At 49.4% G+C, this 17,365-nt stretch overlaps 1 protein-coding gene across 2 annotated transcripts in view; it reads right to left on the reverse strand.

The window, feature by feature from the left end:
* Nucleotides 1-17,365, reverse strand: part of LOC135817519 (tetratricopeptide repeat protein 28-like) — a 33,500-nt gene that overhangs the window by 14,511 nt on the left and 1,624 nt on the right. For both annotated transcript variants that reach the window (XR_010553553.1, XM_065330724.1), the window contains exons 3-6: nt 16,327-16,666; nt 4,984-5,280; nt 1,142-3,970; nt 459-595 (exon numbers count right to left, since the gene is read on the reverse strand). Coding sequence is in view for 1 of the 2 variants with exons in the window: in XM_065330724.1 (XP_065186796.1) it covers nt 459-595; nt 1,142-3,970; nt 4,984-5,280; nt 16,327-16,666 (3,603 nt within the window). In the remaining variant the exon portion in view is untranslated. The remainder of the gene's footprint in view (nt 1-458; nt 596-1,141; nt 3,971-4,983; nt 5,281-16,326; nt 16,667-17,365) is intronic.

Raw genomic sequence — 17,365 nt, forward strand, 5'->3', positions numbered from 1 at the left:
TCCCGATCTGTACGGTAGTACGGTTGCGTTCCCGTTCCTGGTGTTCACATTGGACGCCGTCAGACCGTCCCGTCGCTTCCCGTCGATCCTTACGTCGCGTCCCGTCGAATGTGAACTAGGCTTATGTCAACACTAAAACCAGGCTTATGTGTGATTCGATGGGCCCAAAATTGCGGCTTCTATTCAAGTGCGGCTTTTATACAAGACTTTACGGTATTTTGGGCAGCTGGCCCAGTTGTTGAAACTAGCTACCAGTACTAAGCCTGTACATGTACATGTACAGGCTTAGTACTTGAAGTAGTATCCTAAAACAATGTATTCTTGCAGCAGTCGAGCACTAGTGATAGAGACCAGCGCATTGTTCTTGATCAGCCAAAAACTCATTATCAGGAACTCAGGATTCACAGTATGCGAACTAGACCTGTAGCAGGTTGCACGCCAACGAGCCAAGAACTTACCACCGAAGACAGATCTTTCAGAACCTTGTCAACGGCTGCCTTGGCCTCGTCGTCTGAATGCGTAGCGGACACCACGGACGACACCGCCTCAGTGAAGCACTTCACGCTCTCAAACACGCGCCGATGCGCAAAGGATGCTGGAAAGAAATCACAGCCGCATGGACAACAGCATTGTAATCAACAAGCATAATCACATGATACCATGGATACTGTCACAGTTTTCTTAGGGCTCCACTACAGCCATTTCATCCTGCTCAGTAGTCACACACAATCATCCAAAACAATCTCTCTGTTGACATACAGTTGAACATCGATTATCCGCACATCGACTATCCGACCATTCGATTATCCGTAACAGTTTTTTTGGGCGCACGTGCCGTAGAGTACGCACTGTGCATGTTGTGAGCCATTCAAAAAATACGAAAATTTTGAAAAGTAAAAAGAAAAAAGGTGATGCGGCTAGTAATAACCACTGAAAGTGTGTGAGTGACAGTTTTTTCTTATCCGGAACATTTGCCTTATCTGAACACCGCCTGACAGTTGTCTGCCCAGAGGTGGTCGGATAATCGATGTTCAACTGTAGTTGACAATCTTTTTAATAGTACATGCTCTGTTGCGGGCAAAGCGAGACAGGAGAAGCAAGCACTTCAAGAATCCAACACAAGTACATGTACATCACTTACATCCTGAACGACGGAGAACAAGCCGTCCGCCCGGTGTGGCAATGGACGATACAGACATGTTGTCCACCTCCACCAGCGTGGACGATGTCGTAGACTGTTTTCGCTCAGGGCCGGCAGAACCAGCCGTCCCCGTACTGAACTGCACCGAATGGCTGTCGGCTAACGATGCTCTGGAAGACGCAGCCCTCTCAGACACCGTGGATTCAGCGGCACCACTAAAAGCGGTAGCTGAGGCACTACCAGCAGTAGAGGCAACGCCAATACTTGTCCGTGACTGACTAGCAGCGAGTGCCGACGATGGAAGCGGCACGCCTTCAATGGTGGAGAAATCCAGCGTGATATCCTTACCAAAGTGAACAAAAGATGCCCAATGAACGGGCTCCGTAAAGCCACGCCGGGTGCGTACTGCCTCCATAGTCTCGCGCAGTGCTAGGCCAACACACACGCCACGCTTGATGTTCTCGTAGAACAGGAACATGAACTCGTCCGTGGCCCGGTCCGGGATGCTCCACAGCGAGACGAGCACACAGCGCGCACCGGCCGTGAGAAACGCTCTCGCCAGCGTCATCATGGAGACGTGCGACGGCAGGTTGTGCTGGTTGGGCTGCGGCAAGCCGGCGCCAGGCCGAGTGGAATGGCAGTAGGCACTGCCACCGCTCAGGATGACCAGGTCGGCCTGCAGATGCAGACGCGAAATGTCGCTGGCCGTGATGAGCACGTCCTTCTCCGTGGGCGAGGTGACACCAGCGGCCGGTGCCACGACAAACGAGGACAGCTCCCAGGACAGGTGCACGGCCAAGTGGATGAGCGTGGCCTGGGGCATGGCCGACAACAGAGTGTGTCGTCTGGCCGCTACGCCAAGTAGAGGATGCACAGCCGGGCCTAGCAGCAGGCCAACGCTACGAACTTCACGCTCGGCGTACGGCAGAGGTAGTGGCCGCCAGGTCTGCCCATAGAATTTCACCGTGGGCACGGTCGGATTACCGCAGAGCAGTGCAACGACCCCCTTTTGCTCGGCATTGCTGGCTATACACTGCTCACAGGTCTTGACCGAGTGGACGACGGGAGGCAGGAGGCATGGCTGCAAGCGGAACTGGTAGAAGTCGCACACCACCACACGCCTGCTGGTCACCAGAGCCGAGAATGGACACAGCAGGATGCTGTTCTGCGCAACAATGACCAGGTCTTTGACTGGAAGACTGCCGTAGCCAAACAGATACCGCTCAAAGGGCATAGCCAGGATGTCATAGAGATCACGCATGGATGCTCGCGATTCCGTGCCAATGACACTGTTGTCGTCTAGAGGCGCAGGTGCTGACAGGTAGCTCGATCGTCCCGGGTGGATTAGATCATCATCACCGACCCACGGGTAGGAGAGCTGCTGGCGTTGGGCAATGCTACCGTACGGACAGTACGGTGGTGGATCACCTTGCGATTCAGACATCTGGCCGGATGCTTCGCTGCGATACATCATCGCCTCTCCACCGACCAGGCAACAGCTTCTTGCCTCGCACATCCGATTGGCGTCGCGAATGTTGGACGGCAAGCGCGACAGCAGAAAGTAGTTCTGCCGCAGGAAAGGTATGAGATAGTGGACGGCTTTCGGCGGCCACTTGTGGAATGCAAACACGCCGGCGGCAAGACCGCGCGGGGGCAGGCACAGCCACATGTACAGAGAATCGTGCACCAGGGAATAGAGAATGACGCCGCTGCCGGACGCCGACACACTGCGCGAAATACTGTTCAGCGTGGGCATCTTCAGCGGTAGAGAGCGAATGGGCTGCAGGTCTTCCAAGTCCTGGTGAACGCCGACCATGTCCAGGTACATCCTCTGCTGCGTGTGCTCGGCGACAAGAAACGCCTCCTTGATATCGCCGCGGTTTACCAGCACCTCTTGCAGACACTCATAGCAGTCCAGAGGCAGATCAACGATCTTACTGCCATCCGGGGAGAAGGATCCGTAGCGCTCGCGCAGCTCCGAGAAGAGGTTGATGGCCGAATAGAAGTGCTCCACCGCAGTCGGCTGCTGTTTCAGTTTTCCGCGAGTGGCGGCCACGCCTAGATGATAGTGGCATTGCATCTGCAGGACTGGATCTTCTGTGGACTTTGCCAGGTCCATTGCCGCTGTCAGATGCCGATACGCCGTCATGAACGTACCAGTGTCCGTGGCAACGGAACCAGCGGCGCAGTTGACGTGTCCCAACATACTCGGGTCCTTCATCAGATCCGCCTCGAGACGCGCTTCCTCAATCAGAGCAGCAGCCTTGTCCAGCTGTTTCAGGTTCTGATGAGCAGTGCCAAGAACCAGCAGCGCTCTACATCTGCAATCATGTCGTACCACATCGTCCAGACTGATGAGACTACTCTCGCTCACATCATCGCAGGTGGGCGTCACTGCGGGCAGTGCGAGCAGCAGCTTGCAAGAATCCAGCACCATCGGATAGCGCTGCAGGCCCGCATACACCTCAGCCAGGCCCAACAACGCCCAGCTTTGGCCGACGATATTCTGTGCTTTGCGCGCTACGGTCAGTGACGTCTTGAAGTGGAATACGGCTTCAGGATAAAGGCCTAAAAGCATGCGTAACCTACCAAGACCCTCGTGGCATTTTATCAGGGATGGTCGATCTGCCACTTGTCGAGATAGCGCCAAAGCAGCCTCACCATGACCTAACGCAGCATGCAGACGTAGCTGCCTGCGGCACACATCCGCCACTTGTAGCTCAGTCTCGAGTAGGTCAAGCTGGGACTGGCGATTGGAATGGTCGTACGTGCGCAGTACGTCCAGTCGATCATGCAGACACTGCTCGCACTGCTGGAGATTACCCATGGCTGTTAAATAAACAAACACATACACAGAATAAAACAGAGGTAAGTTCCATTGATTTAGGAAGATATTCCCGATAGCTCATCTCCCAACGAAGGAAGATAGATGAGAGCATGTGTCCTTATAAACATACATCAATACAGTATCAGTACATGAGGTCATGAGGATATCCTTTCGACAGTCCGATAGTGAAGCGGACCCTCGGCCAAGCACAAAAAATATCATGGCAAATTGTCATCGGCTAGCACAAAGTCAGGATTCTAACGAGACAGAATCGCAGCAGGGATCAGGGTAGCCACATTGGTGTTTTCTGATAATCCAATCAATGTGTTTGCGAATCTCTTTGGCCAATGCATATGCTTTTCAAGGGCAGGAGTGGGGAAGGAGAACACCACTCTCATGAATGGCTAAAGCACTCTCCTGGGAAAGAGAGCCACCAGCATGCTTTGTTCTTGCACCCCTTTCATGTACATCACATCCCAGCTAGGTGCAAGGCAATACAGAAAAACTGAACTGGTAGTGAGTGAGCTTTGCTATTTTAAGTGTAGTGACAAGCAGATTTCTGACGAGACCTGATTTCATCCTCTGACTACTGTAGGTTATATCAAGACATAACCCCCCTAGAGTGTACAAAACAGAACATGGTGGGGGTGGGGTCAAGAGTACATTACCCCCAAGAGCGTGCAACTCCACTGTGGATGCTGTCCCGACAGAATTTCAAGGGTACGTCATGTTTATGATGCAATGCGCGCATTGTACACGTATTATCATACGTATCCTGGCCCTGTGGTTGACAAATCCCAATGTACCCTGCAAAAATTAGTTCAAGGAAACACGTTTGATACATTGACACCCTGTACAAACATCGTAAATCACTTGTGCGAGGAGCATGGCATCACAAGAATGACGTCAACATGACATTCTGTCGGGGCAGCAGTGCACGCATGAGTTGCACACTCTTGGCGGTTACAATCGTATGCACTCTTGGTTATATCTCCTACCGGTAACAGAACCGTACCTCTATGTGCCTTGGCCTGCAGCGCTGAGGCAACCGCGACGGCCGCCCAGTTCTCCATCTCTGTGGCCAGCGTCTGGTGCCGTGCCAGCATTGCCAGTGCGCGCTCGTGCAGGTTCAGCGTGGCGTACACCTGCGCCAGGCTCTCCAGCGCGCAGAGCAGCGTTGGCTTGACATCGCTCGACGCCTTCTTGCACAGGACGATGACAGCCTCCAGGCAATAGCTGCTGAGCTCGTGCTGGCCTTTCGATGTTAGCTGGCGAGCGATGCCAGTGAGCACGCCAGGTAGATCCGTGGGAGCTGTACACACAGAATGTAGTCAAACACATCATCTTAGACAAGACACGCGGCTAAACCGACAGTCCTAGCCTGTACCGTCAGGTCAACAAGTAACGTTATATACACACACACACACGCACACACACACACACACACACACACACACACACACACACACACACACACACACACACACACACATAGCGTGTCCAAACACACTTAGTAGTTGTATGGCCAGTTACAGTTCAGCGTCATGTATCCGACAAAACTTAGGGAACTGTACCAGGCTGAATACCTGAACACGGATATGCTGGATAATAGACACCATCTTACATGCACGATCTTACTGATTTATGAACACAAAGAGGAAATTGTATACACATGTTCACAAAAAGGAACAACATTGATAGTTTCACTACTCTCTCAACTGTCCAAACGCTTTCAGCCCATTCCCATCAGGCAAAGAGTCCAAATAGTACAGTATACATGTGTATGTATACAGCTGTCACATGTCAACAAACAATGAATCACTCGACTTCTGCAGCTGCAGACAGTCTTACTGTCCATGTATACAGCAATAGACAGAGCTTTGATAACATTTAGCGTACAACGGCAACTCATCACTTGTGAGGGAAAGAAATAAAGAGACAACAACCATAGCTCTAGTTTTAGTAGTCATCTCACTTTGCCGCTTCAGGTATAGAGATTCAGCGCCTAGAGGTTGTTGTTGCTTTGGAACACATTTGACAGCTGAATGAGTAATGAAACTAGCACCGCTGATTCTTTGCGTGATTTTTAATCTCCTATATCTGCAAGAAAAACTACAAATTTCAAGCTCTCAACCACCAGGATTAGGATTCAAGAATTTTACACACCAGTTTTTCGTGCTTTCTCCCCAAGTGAAGTACAAGCAACTAGAACCAATGAAATGTTCGGATAAATAGCATCATAAGGGCCATAACCATTACAACCGGCTGAATAATATGGTGGTGAAGAGAAGACACGCCTAGCAAAATGGCAGTAAATACACGCCTTCCCACAAAAGCTATCCAAGCTGCAAAGTTGCAATCTGGCACAGAGTTCTCTCCTCACCACCACCATCAGTTCGCACATGGTGCAAGAGTGTAACGTTGCAGCTTAGAGAGCTCGTGTGGACAGGCGTGTATTTACCGGCATTTCTCCTGGCGTGTTTTTGCCACCATATTCCACCATACAGCTACAGGGCCGTAGCAGGCGGTCCGGCAGCTGCCGGACCAATATTCGGCCAAAAAAAGGGGGGGGGGGGGAGCTCACCCATGTGAGCAGCTCAGGATGTCCACCCATGATGACGATGTGTGCAATAAGTAGTATAAAGGTATTACATAGTAGTGCCGGTAGTAGACCTACATGTCTTCAGGAGTATGACCCTGCTGAAGGTGATGAGGACAGTCATGCCCGTGAATGTTCCTACTCTGTACTTCCTGAAACGTGTCCGGATTCTTTTCTTCCTCCAATTCTTTCTAGATAGGGTTTGTACCAAAGATATTCCATTGCAATACCCTTTCTCCTCCTCCAAAGGTACATTTTGGTTCTTTCATCACATGCATTTAGATACTGTTGCTATGCCTTCACAGGCTTCAACAAGTTCTGTTTGGACGGACACAACATGCTGATGCCCTTTTTCCTGACTCCTGCAGAACGTCCTTCTTCCTTTTCTCGCCCTATGTCACTCTGCATGGTCACGATTACATGTATGTACATGTACAGTCAGTATCGCCTATAGCGTTGGTGTTTGATTTTGAGCATTTTATCACTCTCATATATTACTATGACCGATACTGCATGCAATGTATGCGAGTGGGGTGTCAAACGACTCAGCGCGCCGTGCACATATACGCACTACATACATGTACAATGTCATGTAGCTGGCTGTAGCTCCTGACACACAAAATCAGCATTTCCTCATGATGGAGGCATATTTTGGCAACTTGTACGAGCAGAACTCACCGAACAACACTCACTGGACAAGTTCTTCACGAAGAAGTAACACCCTGTTTTCCTCTGACATCGCTTGATTTTACATCAATCACAATAACCGATGCAAAAATAATGTAATAAAGGTCTTTTGAAATAATATTTCAAAAGACCTTTATTACATTATTTTTGCCTATAATATGAATTTGATCACTATAGGCGATATATTACTATAGACGATTATTACTATACGCGATAACTGTGTATACTTAGTTATGGCAAATGAAAATGAATTTGAGATATTGATCACTATATCCGGTATATTACTATAGCCGCCAACCTTATAGGCGATACAGACTGTACATGTACAATGTATGCACATGTACATGACATACATTGTACAGGTACATGTACAATGTATGTCATGTTTTGTTTTTTTTTACGGGGTAACGGCCTCTTTTACGGGCAAAATAAAGTCATGTAGACGTGAAAAAAATTGATATACCATGAAAGTTAAAATAGAATTTTATTCAAGCACAATACATTGGGAAACTCCAAGAAATTCCACGTAAAACAGACGGAATTCAGTTTTCAATGGCCGATGCCTACCCCAGCACCATCCTGCGTCGACAGGCCTGTCAGGCGCCTTCTAGACCCGCGTAGCCGGAGGTCGACTGCATGGATCACTGCAAATTGGCTGCGAACTCGCACCCAAGCCATGATGATAGAAAATGGCTTGTCCCACTTGAGGGCGAGGCGACCAGCAAGTCGCTTCTGATAGCTGGCGTATTCGCGATGTAGGCTTGTCCCACTTGAGGGCGAGGCGACCAGCAAGTCGCTTCTGATAGCTGGCGTATTCGCGATGTAGCACCCCATCCGTGGAACAAACCAGTGGTGTGAACGACCCACGGAGGTCCTCGGAGGCCTGACGATACTTCTTTTTCTTCGCGTTAGCAGCGCGGTTGGAAGTAGCTTCCCAGGATGAATGGGAGTAACTGGGTGCGTTGGCATCAATGATGCGATTATCAAAAAATGCCACCCTGTTATCCTCCCACACACCCCGGGCAAGCCAATCTGCCCGAAGAGCAGGCTGCCCCGTCCGATCACCCTCCGGCACCATGATCGGCTCGACGACAACACCACCGAATGCCATATCAGCTAGCTTTGCATCGCTATCACGCAGATCATTGTGGCCTCGCTTGATAAGTCCACCTTTCGGGCAGTCAAGGCCATGCTGGAGAGAGAAAGGCTTCCCGCAACCATCACATTGCGCTGGCAGGGCAAGCGGCTGCCGACCATAGCGGATGGCAAGTTGATCGCGGAATTCTGTACTCGACAGATCATACCCCTCTCGCTTCAGGGGCAACACCGTAAGCCATCCGGAGGCATTTCCCCGTACGATGCGGGAGAGGGTGCGCTCCTCAAGCTGTGGCAGGTCACTGAGAATTGATTGGCTGATTTCAGCGGAAATCACATCTCGTTCCCTGCTGATTTGGCTTGTGATGCGGCGACAGTGAGCGCTGTGATCATTTACGTTTACGGGGTTACCAGATTGGATTGAGTTGCGCAGGATGTCAGTAGCGTTTCTCGAATTCTGGTAAGCCTGGGGTGCTGTGTGGACAGGATCGGCCAAAGCCAAGCCACCATACTTGACTGGCAGGGTGAGGAGCTGGTGTTCCCGAGGAAGAACCTCCCGCCCAAGGATGGCTGGGGCAAATTGCTCCAGGATGACGTCTCGAAGCGGAGCAAACTCCTCCTCAAGACCCTGGACAACACGCTGCAGGTATGACCACTCACATGAGAGCGAGCGATTCAACGCACAATACGCCGACTGGGGGTATTTCCTGGCAGCAGCGGCAAGGCAATTGACACTGCTCACCCACGTCTCCACTCTCTCCTTGACAAACGATCTCACTCCATCAGGTTCACTGATACAGCCTCCTAGGAAACGGGCGGATGTGGCTACTTGGATGTTCAGATCCCCAAAGATATCATTAGCTTGCTGAACGAGATCCGGGGAAACAATAATGATACTCTTTGTCGGCTCAACTTGGTAGCCGAAAGCTTCACCCTGATCGATAAGGCGGTCGAGCCACTTCCTGATGTTGCGCAACCGTCCCGCACAAGAAGAATCATCAGCGTACCAGTTTTGGGTGTGCTGGCTGGGTTCCTTCAAACTCTCAATCAGAGGGTGCAGACCAATGGCATACATTAGCATAGCCAGGGGACATCCCTGAGTAGTACCTTCCCGGCTGAGAAGGGTATGGACCTCGGATGTACAGGAACCTTTCAAGATGATCACAGCGTACCCACGGTAGGCGTTGAATAGAAACCTTGCGCATCTCGGCCAGAGCACCCGGCAGTTCCATAGGGCCGCGGGACGGCTTAGCGAGTTAAATGCATTAGCTGCATCGACAAGAAGGAGTCCTTCAGTGTCATCCTCGGTGAAAACGTCGCTCATAGCATGAACAGCTGCCTCAATCCCAGCTTTTGCACCCGAGCATAGCTGGTCAGCCCCACAGACCTCCTGGACATCAATTCCCGTAGCAAGGGCCATGGCCTTTGCCTCAATGCGCTGCCTGCATTCGCCCACTCCGATTGGCCGCACTCCTGGTAGCTTGTCAAGTGCAATGCCTCTCCGAGCAAGGAATGCTCGCATGTTGCACCAGGGCACGATTCCATTTGCATGTCGACGGGTTGAGGCGGCCACAGCTTCCCGCAGGCGACTGCTGGCGTTGCCATGGGATAGCAAGAACGTTCTCCACTGCTCAGAGTTGGTCCCACTGGGACCGGCACATACACGTACAATCATGTACATGTACATTTTGTACATGTACCGGCATATGTATGAGTACGGGGGGGGGGGGGGGGGGGGGGAGCATCAAAGTCGGATCTTGCCGGACCAACCAAAATGGGGCTGCTACGGGCCTGAGCTACAGTACAATGGAGTCTTCAAATTCAACCATCACAACAAAGTGACAAGTGAAGCGAAACATAGCATGCAGAAAGGGGAAGACAGCAGAGGTGAGACGTGAGACAAGAGGGGCTAACATACACAGTGCAAAGTCAAACACCCCTGCCGGGGGGACAACACATTGACTAGTGCGGAGGGGTGTCAGTAAATAACACATTGACTAGTGCGGAGGGGTGTCAGTAAATAACACATTGACTAGTGCGGAGGGGTGTCAGTAAATAACACATTGACTAGTGCGGAGGGGTGTCACTAAACAACTTAGACAGTTCCATTGGTTCTAGTTGCTTGTATTAGATAAGAAAGCAAGAAAGCTGGTTTGTGAATTTTTGAGTCCTGATGCTGGTGGTTGAGAGCTTGAAGTTTGTAGTTTCCTTGCTGTTACAAGCTTTTTGTCTCCAGGAAAGTTCTCCAATATTTCTGTACATAATCATTTTCACATTGTTGGGATTGCTGACTGTCACGTCCTAACGGGCAGATTTCAAGTTTTTCGCCTAACAAGAGAGCTTGGAAGCGCAGGGCCCTACGCTATGCTGTTGTGCCTAGCTCATCATGCATGTTATGAGAACAGATGGAAATGTTTTTTTTCCATTGGTTGGCTATAGTGTTTTACGTCGACCATGACGGCTACAATGCCCAACCATACTACAACGAACTGATCGGCTACACCATTGTATTGCAAAAAGTTTCCATCTGTTCGAATAACATGCATGATGAGCTAGGCAAAAAAAGCATAGCGTAGGCGAAAGAAATAAACGTTCTCTTTGCATTCGAGGGTAATACGACACCGTCTGCCACCTTGATGACCCAGGCAAAAAAAGCATAGGGATGTTATAAATTTTTCATTTCTCCTATTTTCAAGACATAACCTAGGATTCGAACCCGCACTATCGCCCTGCATGCATTCCCCGGACACACTTCGCATACATACTCATTCTTCCAAGTTGCTTCACGTTATGATCTTGCATTTGAAAGCCCTATTTGAATATTGTGGCCAGCTGTCTTTGATGGTACGGTACGGTACGGGACAGGTACGGGATAACGCCAGGCATGCCGACGGCACAAACAAACAAACACCAAACGAGAGAGCTTGGAAGCTCAGGGCCCTTGTTATAAATTCTTATAAATTTCTCCTTTTTTTTAAAGACATAACCTGGGATTCGAACCCGCACTATCGCCCTGCATGCATCCCCCGATACACTTCGCATACATACTATAATTCTTCCAAGTTGATTCACGTTATGATCTTGCATTTGAAAGCCCTATTTGAATATGCATTGTGGCCAGCCGTCTTTGATGGTACGGTATGGGACAGGTACGGGACAGGTACGGGACAGGTACGGTCGAGGGTAATACGACACCGTCTACCGCCTTGATGACCTACACTGGGCTACAGTAGACTCGCTGTTTGACCTTGGCATTTGTGACACACCACTGGAATGGTTCCTCAGTTATCTCTCGGAGCGGCAGCAGTGTGTACGGGTGGAACACTCAGTTTCGCAATATGTTGGATGCTCCCGAGGAGTGCCTCAAGGCAGCGTTCGGGCCCTCTTCTTTTTGTACTGTACACCAGTGATATGTCGTCAGTTCTACCAGGTAGTGTATGCCACCAGGAATTCGCTGATGATGTGGCTCTGGACTACTGCGACTATCAGCCTGATTTAGTGTGCTCTGTTCTCTCTAACGCTGTAACACGACTCGCTGAGTACTTGGACAACATTGGTCTGCTGTTAAATGCCAGTAAAACCCAAGTTATGTTTGTGAGACCCCGTGGGTGTCTGGATGGACCATCTGAAGTGAAGTGTGGTACCACAGTGCTCGATGTTACTCCAGTCACGAAGTATCTCGGTGTCATGCTTGATGACCAACTGTCCTGGAAGCCCCAAGTGGACTTTATTGCCAGCAAGACTGCTACTACAATCGGGCAGCTCTGGCGCCATGGACGGTGCCTTTCACTCAATGCCCGCCGGGCCTGGTACATGAGTATGATCCAGTCTGTTCTCTGCTATGCCTCAAACTGTTTCTTTTCCCGCTCTATCCAAACTGCTGCTACATCGACTGCTACGCATTGCTAAGTCTGGCATACGAGCCATCTTCCAACTCCCCAGAAGGACCCCCACTGCTCCCCTATTTGCCAGACCATCAATGCCTCAGCTCCACCAGCTGTACGTGCAACGTCTGCTTCTCTTCGTCTTCCGCTGCCTTCATGGCAGAGCCAGCTCACTGTTCACATCCTACTACTCCCTCATTGCCACGGATGTGGACAGAAGTTGTGTCACGCGTGGTCAGGTCAGCCAGCTGCTCAGAGTGCCGTTCCTACCTGGTCCCTCAGGCCGTAGCTCTATCGCCTTTGTTGGCAGTACCACATGGAACTCTCTCCCTGCTGATATTCGCGCTTGCGACGTACGCCACACGTTTCAAGCATTGCTGTCTGGCTATGACCTTATCTCCCTCCTCAACTAGCTCTCCGATGTTGTGCCTACCATGTCTTCTTCACAGATTCTGCCTGAACAGATGCTCATCAATTATGTTCTTGTCCTCTATCCTAGTCCAAATCCTGCCTTGCCCATGCATGACTCTCATGAAATGCCCGTACTAAATAGTCTATAGAACAAGAATATTGGATATCATACTTCTCTCATCAACTATGATAATACCCATTTCATACCCCCCCCCCCCTTCATAAAATTAATACCTACTGTTTTCTTTCCTTTCATTTCATCTTCTTTTCCGTTCCTTTCTTCTTCATACACATTTGAAACATTTTCATCATATTGTGAGAGCCGTGGGCCAATAGCCCCGGTGAGAAGGCAGTCTTGCCTGTTCATATGGTGAAGTAAAAATAAAGAAACAACAACAACAACAACTCGTACGTCCAAGAACGCGGTTCCAGAGGGCCAACCTAGCAAAGTTCTTATTTTTCAGCGCCCCAGGCTACGTTCTTATTTCGCGTTCTTACGCGTCCAACATGACCCGTGACGCTCATGTACAATGCCCTTTGCGCTACATGTACCGGTTGTACACTTTACATGCACGTGTAGTATGTAGCGCTGCACTGGGTGATGTTTTCGCGAGGACCCGACAAGAGTTTGTAGTTGCGGACTTGTTTTTCGTGTACTCGGACAAGATCATGAAGGACAAATGTCGAGTTCTTAAAAATCTTGGAGTTCGTTCTTAAATCCAGGCTGGGGCGTTCTTAGATTTCCAGCCTGGACGTTCTTGGGTTCTTGGGTTCTTGGGTGTACGAGTCTACTGTAGGAAAAAACAAACATAAGGATGTTATAAATTTTTCAATTCTCCTATTTTTTTTCAGGCATAACCTGGGATTCGAACCCGCACTATCGCCCTACATGCATTCCCCCATACACTTCGCATTCATACTCATTCTTCCAAGTTGCTTCACGCTATGATCTTGCGTTTGAAAGCCCTATTTGAATATTGCGGCCAGCTGTATGTGGCCAGCTGTGTTTGATGGTACGGTACGGGACAGATACGGGATAGCGCCAGGCGTGACACAAACACACAAACAAACAAATACCAAACGAGAGAGCTTGGAAGCTCAGGGCCCTACGCCATGCTTTTTTTTGCCTTGATGACCGAGGCAAAAAAAAAAGCATAGGGATTTTTCATTTCTCCTATTTTTTTCCAAGACAAAACCTGGGATTCGAACCCGCACTGTCGCCCTGCATGCATCCCCCAATACACTTCGCATACATAGTAATTCTTCCAAGTTGCTTCACGTTATGATCTTGCATTTGAAAGCCCTATTTGAATATCGTGGCCGGCTGTTTGTGGCCAGCCGTCTTTGATGGTACGGTACGGGACAGATACGGTCGAGGGTAATACGACACCGCCTGCCACCTTGATGACCTAGGCAAAAAAATTCTCCTATTTTTTTTAAGGCATAACCTGGGATTCGAACCCGCGCTATCGCCCTACATGCATTCCCCAATACACTTCGCATCAAGAGTTCATAACCCCCAAGAGTGTGCAACGGGCATAGACCCAGCGCTCGGCGAAATTCCTACATTATGTCACGCGCAGCTTGTCATCCGAGGTAAATTTGGGTTCTTTGCGATTTCTGGAAACTATACCCTGAACCGCCCCTAACTCAAGGCTGTAGCCTCGACTTTTCGAAGCTTTTTTTGAAGACATTTCGGACGTACAAGTCGTACTTTCTCAAAAACAAACTCTTTCTCCAAGAATCCATGGACATCGCGACAGGAAGAAGTGAGGACGCTGTTAAAAATATTGCATTGCCGTCGAGGACAATCATTCTGATAGCTGTGCAACTCAGTCGAAAAATGCTCCTTCGACGTATTCTCCAGTTCCTCAACCATTTGAAATTATCTTCCAGGAAAGCACCAGAAATATGCCGATGGCCTGGGGAAGAAATTGTTCTTAAAGAGACTGACTGCACTGGTGAGAGAAGAAGGCGATGAAGAGTCACCATTGCATCGAAAAAATAGTTTTGTCTTTCGTGTGCATACTTTGTTTCACTTTTGCTTCTTGACTCGAGGCTCAGACTAGAATCACAGTTTAGGCAGTTTACCCTGGGGAAGCACCCTGGTTTGACTGGAAATTTTAGAAGAATTCATCGGCGTGACTCATCGCACTGCACCAAAAATGACGCAATGAAGGAATTCCGCCGAGCGGGCTTCCAAACAGGGACTGATCAGGAGTTGCACACTCTTGGGGGTTATGAACTCTTGTTCGCATTCATACTCATTCTTCCAAGTTGCTTCACGTTATGATCTTGCATTTGAAAGCCCTATTCGAATATTGTGGCCAGCTGTGTTTGATGGTATGGTACGGGGACAGATACAGGATAGCGCCAGGCGTGACACAAACAAACACCAAACGAGAGAGCTTGGAAGCTCAGGGCCCTACGCTTTGCTTTTTTGCCTTGATGACCTAGACAAAAAAAATCATACGGATGTTATGTATTTTTTTTAAACATAACCTGGGATTCGAACCCGCACTATCGCCCTGCATGCATCCCCCGATACACTTCGCATACATACTAATTCTTCCAAGTTGCTTCACGTTATGATCTTGCATTTGAAAGCCCTATTTGAATATGCATTGTGGCCAGCCGTTTTTGATGGCACGGTACGGGACAGGTACGGTCGAGGGTAACACGACACCGTCTACCGCCTTGATGACCTAGGAAAAAAAAGCATAGGGATGTTATAAATTTTTCAATTCTCCTATTTTTTTGGCATAACCTGGGATTCGAACCCGCACTATTCCCCCATACACTTTGCATTCATACTCATTCTTCCAAGTTGCTTCACGTTATGATCTTGCGTTTGAGAGCCCTATTTGAATATTGCGGCCAGCTGTATGTGGCCAGCTGTGTTTGATGGTACGGTACGGGATAGCGCCAGGCGTGACACAAACACCAAATTAAAGCTGTGTGGACCCTGGCTAGCGCCAGACGTTACTGAAGTAACGTCTTCTGCATAGCTACGGGAATTAATGCTGTGTGGACCCTGGCTAGCGCCAGACGTTACTGAAGTAACGTCTTCTGCATAGCTACGGGAATTAAAGCTGTGTGGACCCTGGCTAGCGCCAGACGTTACTGAAGTAACGTCTTTTGCATAGCTACGGGAATACTATTTAGTACTTCTCCCCACTGACTTTGGATCGCCGCACTGGCAGGATCAAGGCTCCCAACAGGTAGTCATAACTTCAGTACTCCCTGGCTTGTCGGATGTCAGATGTGCTTGGATAGCAGGCTAGTACAAGTAAGTGACATTTGACTACTCGGTAGTGCCATAGATGGCTATGAAGTGGTATGTGTTTGCCTCAGTTGCCGGGCACAGCACATCCAAATACTAGCATTAGTAGCAGCACACAAATTCCCAATTCAAGCTTTTCTGCTGATCACACACAACCGCAACAGCATTGCCACGCACCATGCGTATGGAAAAGTGCCGCTCATGGCATGGCAAGTCAAGCGGAAAATCACACCCGTGCACGACACCCTACAGTATGAGGGCGAGCCGCCGACATATCATAGATCAGATCAACAATGGGCTTCGGTCCCTTCTGAACTACTAGTACATCAAAGCAAATTTAAATTAGTACTAATTATAGTGGACAGAGCCCGGACGAACACAGGGTATGCCCTAACTCACCAACAGCAGAACTGGCCGCATCCAAAGCGTCCGGGACGTGCTGGATGGTGCGCAGGGCGAAGTGAAACAGCTCTGTGCGCAGCGTGTCCATGCGCAGATTCTTGGAGTCGGTGAGATTCGCCTGCGAGATGATATCCAGCGTGTCGCCATGCGCAGACAGGCGGCCGCTCTCGTTCTTGGACCCTTCGTACTGATTGTTCTCCTGCGCCTGGTCTCCTCCGCGAGCAGCACCGGACCCCCTTTGCTGTAGGCTGGCTAAGGAGTAACATTTGCACAAGTAGGCCAGGGCCTTGACCAGCTCACCCAGCTCACGCAGTGCCAGGAAAGAGAGATGAAAGGCCTGTACAGCACGGGAACAACAACAGAAAAGACAAAAAGTAACCAAAAAGAATAAATGTCATCAACAACAAAAGACAGCCATCAAACTGTTGCTCACTACCTCTCCACAGGAAAGACCGCCAGGGTTAAACTGCTGCTCACTACCTCTCCACCGATGATACTGTTCGCTTACTTGTGACTATTGGTTAGGTCTGCAAATTCTAATACTTGGCAAAGTCACCACATCCTGCAATGCAGGACAGGTCAGGCTGAAGGGCGTTGACATGAAAAAGGGATCTTCAATATGAGTGAGCAAGAGAGCTGCATTTTCAGTATACAATACTGTCGGACGTCCGGACCGCATCCTGGCAGCCGTTGCATTGCATTGGATAAGGCCCAGACTGTACACTATAGACCAACTCCCATCCATGTACTCACCACCTTCTGGGATGCGGTACTGTCAATCAACCGTTAGTGTTGGACACACTATGGATAACATGTAACATTTTGGTCCTTTCTTTTAATTGTAAATAAACTTAAATCAACTAATTTTCGTAAGCACACACGTTGGCAATCGCCGAAAACCTCCAATTCAAGCATCAAACACTCACAGAGTTGACCCTGGAGAGCTGCTCTATGAATGCACAGAACTATCTGTACAGTGTTTAGTAAGCAGCAAACCACATTAGGGGCTATCCGTAATCATCGATATTTTTCACGT

Source organism: Sycon ciliatum, chromosome 5 (assembly GCF_964019385.1).
Source record: "Sycon ciliatum chromosome 5, ocSycCili1.1, whole genome shotgun sequence".
Classification (NCBI taxonomy): Eukaryota; Metazoa; Porifera; class Calcarea; order Leucosolenida; family Sycettidae; genus Sycon; species Sycon ciliatum.